The sequence below is a fragment of the Salvelinus namaycush genome, chromosome 9 (assembly GCF_016432855.1).
Source record: "Salvelinus namaycush isolate Seneca chromosome 9, SaNama_1.0, whole genome shotgun sequence".
Classification (NCBI taxonomy): Eukaryota; Metazoa; Chordata; class Actinopteri; order Salmoniformes; family Salmonidae; genus Salvelinus; species Salvelinus namaycush.
In genome coordinates, this window is record NC_052315.1 from 13,577,102 (window position 1) to 13,581,499 (window position 4,398).

The 4,398-nt window shown below is 45.4% G+C and overlaps 1 protein-coding gene across 1 annotated transcript; it reads right to left on the reverse strand.

Moving 5' to 3' along the window:
* Positions 1-3,364: 3,364 nt before the first annotated feature.
* LOC120053377 (GTP-binding protein Di-Ras1) lies at positions 3,365-3,961 on the reverse strand. Its single transcript, XM_039000502.1, has one exon. It carries the CDS (start codon positions 3,959-3,961, stop codon positions 3,365-3,367), a length of 597 nt encoding a protein of 198 aa, XP_038856430.1.
* Positions 3,962-4,398: the final 437 nt, after the last annotated feature.

Below are 4,398 nucleotides of genomic sequence, written 5' to 3' on the forward strand. Positions count from 1 at the left end.
TTAACAACTTTATTGATTGCAATACCTAGTTCTCAAATCCCATCCATTCACCAGGTTACAGGTAGACACGGAGATACTGAAGGCGAAAGCCCAACTTGTGCTTACGGACGTCCATTTGAATTGATGAAAGTCGTGTTTCCATTACTCTAACATTAAACTTGATACCTCTCTCATTCTCCTGCAAATCCACCCTATTACCTATCCAATCATTGGAGTCAAGGGGCTGCCCAGCAAACAGGGGACATCCTGAGGACATTCAGTGACGTTCCTTTAGGTCCCTTAAGGGTTTCAGCTTGACGTTATCCTTGTGACGTTCTGAGAACTTTCTAAGAACATTGCGCAATGGTCTCAAGGGACCTTTGTCTGGTTGTAAATTCCCAGTCACTGAGTTAATCTGACTATTGTCTCATTTATTTCAATTACCTATTTCAGCAATTTGAGTTTGGATTTTCAGTATAGTTGTCTAATTTTGGTGGGGCATATTTTCTCTTTTAATGTTACTCCTGAATCACTATGATAAATATAACCGTTTTCATGAGTTTACAGTACCGTTCAAAAGTTTGGGGTCACTGAAATGTTTTGTCCATTAAAAAAATATCAAATTGATCAGAAATACAGTGTAGACATTGTTAATGTTGTAAATTACTATTGTAACTGGAAATGGCTGATTTTTAATGAAATATCTACATAGGGGTACAGAGGCCCATTATCAGCAACCATCACTCCTGTGTTCCAATGGCACATTGTGTTAGCTAATCCAAGTTTATCATTTGAAAAGGCTAATTGATCATTAGAAAACCCTTTTGCAATTATGTTAGCACAGCTGAAAACTGTAGTTCTGATTAAAGAAGCAATAAAACTGGCTGACTAGTTGAGTATCTGGAGCATCAGCAATTGTGGGTTCGATTACAGGCTCAAAATGACCAGAAACAAAGGACTTTCTTCTGAAACTTGTCAGTCTATTCTTGTTCTGAGAAATGAAGGCTATTCCATGCAAGATATTGCCAAGAAACTGAAGATCTGGTACAGCGCTGTGTACTACTCCCTTCACAGAACAGTGTCAGGATTCACCTAGGGGTCATGATTTGGGGCTGTACAAATGTTTGATGTATTAGAATAATTGATTATGCTTATGTTATATATATATATATATATTTATTTTATTTTATTTTTTATCCCATTTTCTCCCCAATTTTCGTGGTATCCAATCGCTAGTAATTACTATCTTGTCTCATCGCTACAACTCCCGTACGGGCTCGGGAGAGACGAAGGTCGAAAGCCATGCGTCCTCCGAAGCACAACCCAACCAAGCCGCACTGCTTCTTAACACAGCGCGCCTCCAACCCGGAAGCCAGCCGCACCAATGTGTCGGAGGAAACACTGTGTACCTGGCCCCCTTGGTTAGCGCGCACTGCGCCCGGCCCGCCACAGGAGTCGCTGGAGCGCGATGAGACTAGGATATCCCTACCGGCCAAACCCTCCCTAACCCGGACGACGCTATGCCAATTGTGCGTCGCCCCACGGACCTCCCGGTCGCGGCCGGCTGCGACAGAGCCTGGGCGCGAACCCAGAGACTCTGGTGGCGCAGTTAGCACTGCGATGCAGTGCCCTAGACCACTGCGCCACCCGGGAGGCCCTTGCTTATGTTATATTAATAGAAGGGGAGGGGTTATAAGACTCCTCCCTCCTTACATTTATAGGGTCCTAGACTACAGATTAACAATATTTATATTCATTATATAGTTTTAGAATTGTTCCACAGTTGTTTGCTCTTTCTCTCTCTTATAATGTGTGACTGAGACAGAACTCTGCAGGGGAGTGTGGGAAATAAGAGACTACTCAGACATTCCACAATTAATCTACTTTGGGGAGGGGACATTTATTGCCTAGCTTTTAGAGAAACACTGAAACTCTATGTTTGTATAGCTGTGGATGCAGGGTTTTGGTCTCAGGAGTAAAAAGGTAATGACATAGTCAGTGACATCACTAAGGCGGGACTTCGGTTTAATAAAACAACTTGAGACCTTTTGTTTGATGCAGAACTTACTCAGAAACATGTGTGCTATGTTCCTGTTTGTCAACTTCTGTCTGCAATTGCATTAATAAAGGTTTTTGAATGATTTAATTAAAGATATTGTCAAAATGCTAATTTCACCAATGAGCCAATGATGATTGACAAGGAGGAAAGGAACAAACCTAACAACAGCACAAACTGGCCCTAACCATAATAGAAAGAGGAGTGGGAGGCCCTAGTGCACAACTGAGCAAGAGGACAAGTACATTAGAGCGTCTAGTTTGAGAAACAGACACCTCACAAGTCCTCAACTGGCAGCTTCATTAAACAGTACCCGCAAAACACTGTCTCAACGTCAACAGTGAAGAGGCGACTCCGGGTTGCTGGCCTTCTAGGCAGAGTTCCTCTGTCCAGTGTCTGTGTTCATTTGTCCATCTTAATCTTTTATTTTTATTGGCCAGTCTGAGATATGGCTTTTTCTTTGCAACTCTGCCTAGAAGGCCAGCATCACGGAGTCGCCCCTTCACTGTTGACGTTGAGACTGGTGTTTTGCGGGTACTTAATGAAGCTGTAGATATTCCATTAAGAAATTTGCCGTTTCCAGCTACAATAGTCATTTACAACTTTGACAATGTCTACACTGTATTTCTGATCAATTTGATGTTATTTTAATGGACAAAAAATGTGCTTTTCTTTCTATGGACATTTCTATGTGACCCCAAACGGGTAGTAGTGTATGTTTCACAGTGCTGAGATTAAATTTAAAGTGCAAAGTCTCCATGGGACTATGGCACAACGTCCCAAGAACGTCCTAAAAACATCCTCGGAACAAACCGGGAACTAGACAAAACCTCCAGGGGACCATGACACAACATCCTGACGACTTTAGGCGACCATTTTGTGATGTCCTGGGGACGTCTTAACAACTCATTATTGTTTGCAGGGTGTCTCATATTAGCAGGAGAGAGACAGCTATAGGAGAAGAGGGTGAACGTGGTGTGAATAATATTGAAATGGGCTCTGAGTTAGTAATAATGCCCTGAACTTGAGAGGATATCAATTGTCAGGGCTCCATATTCTTTCATTTTCCCCATCAAAGTAGAATTGCATCAAGGCTTGATCTTCTCCTCTCTTTGAACTTGAATAGCCTCTTTGTGGGGGGGGGGGGGGGGGGGGGATTCACCTCTTTCGGGATAAAATAACCCCTCTCAGACAGGCCCCGTCCCACCCCTACCTTCCCTCCATTCCTCGAAGTGACTCTCTTCAAGAACATCTACACTTTGCACCACCACCACCACCCTCCCCAACCCCAGTCTTTCCTTCTAGGGGTCAGGCATCAACTCTCCCTCCCTACATGATGCTGCACTTGCCCTTGAGCTTGTCGGCACGCTTCTGCTTGCCGGAGCGCTTGCCATCGATGCTCAGACTCATGTTCCTCTTCTTCTCCAGGGTGAGCAGCTCCTGGAAGAGCTCTTTGACGTTGTAGTTCATCTTGGCAGAGGTTTCCATGAAGGCACACTTCCATGTTGCCGCCTGCGCCTCACCCTCCGGGGTCTCCACCTCACGCTGGGTTTCGTCACTCTTGTTACCTACCAGCATGACAGGAATGGCGTCCACGCTGCCCTTGATGGCAAGCACCTGCTGGTAGATGGGCTTGAGCTCCTCCAGGGACTGGCGGCTGGTGACAGAGTAGACCAGGATGAAGGCGTGGCCCTTGGAGATGGACAGGCGCTGCATGGCGGGAAACTGGTGGCTGCCCGTGGTGTCGGTGATCTGGAGGGTGCACACGCTCTTGTCACAGCTGATCACCTGGCGGTAGGTGTCCTCCACAGTGGGGATGTAGGTGTCCCGGAAGGTGCCCTTGACGAAGCGGAGGACCAGGGAGCTCTTGCCCACGCCGCCGGCCCCAAACACCACCACACGGTAGTCGTTGCTCTGCTCCGGCATGTTGGGCCTCTTGGAGGGGTTTCCTAAGACCTGCTTCCTAAGACCTAAGGTTTACCTAAGACCTAAGGTTTCCTAAGACCTGTTTCCTAAGACCTAAGGTTTCCTAAGACTTGTTCCCTAAGACCTAAGGTTACCTAAGACCTGTTTCCTAAGACCTAAGGAAGAGAGAAGAAAGAGAAGATCAGGTCATCAATGGAGGGGATCAGAAGCAGTATCAGGAAAAACATGAATGCCATTCTATGTTGATTCAAATCAAATCAAATTTTATTGGTGACATATACATGTTTAGCAGATGTTGTTGTGGGTGTAGCGAAATACTTGTGGGTGTAGCGAAATGCTTGTAGGAGGGATTGCAATTGTTCTTGTTGTTGAAGCTACTCCAGTAGTTGAAATGATGTCAAATGATGTCAACCACTTTGGCCAGTTGGGACACGGCT

Excerpts from the sequence above, each read along its gene's own strand:
- LOC120053377 (XM_039000502.1), bottom strand. The coding sequence starts at position 3,961 with ATGCCGGAGCAGAGCAACGACTACCGTGTGGTGGTGTTTGGGGCCGGC.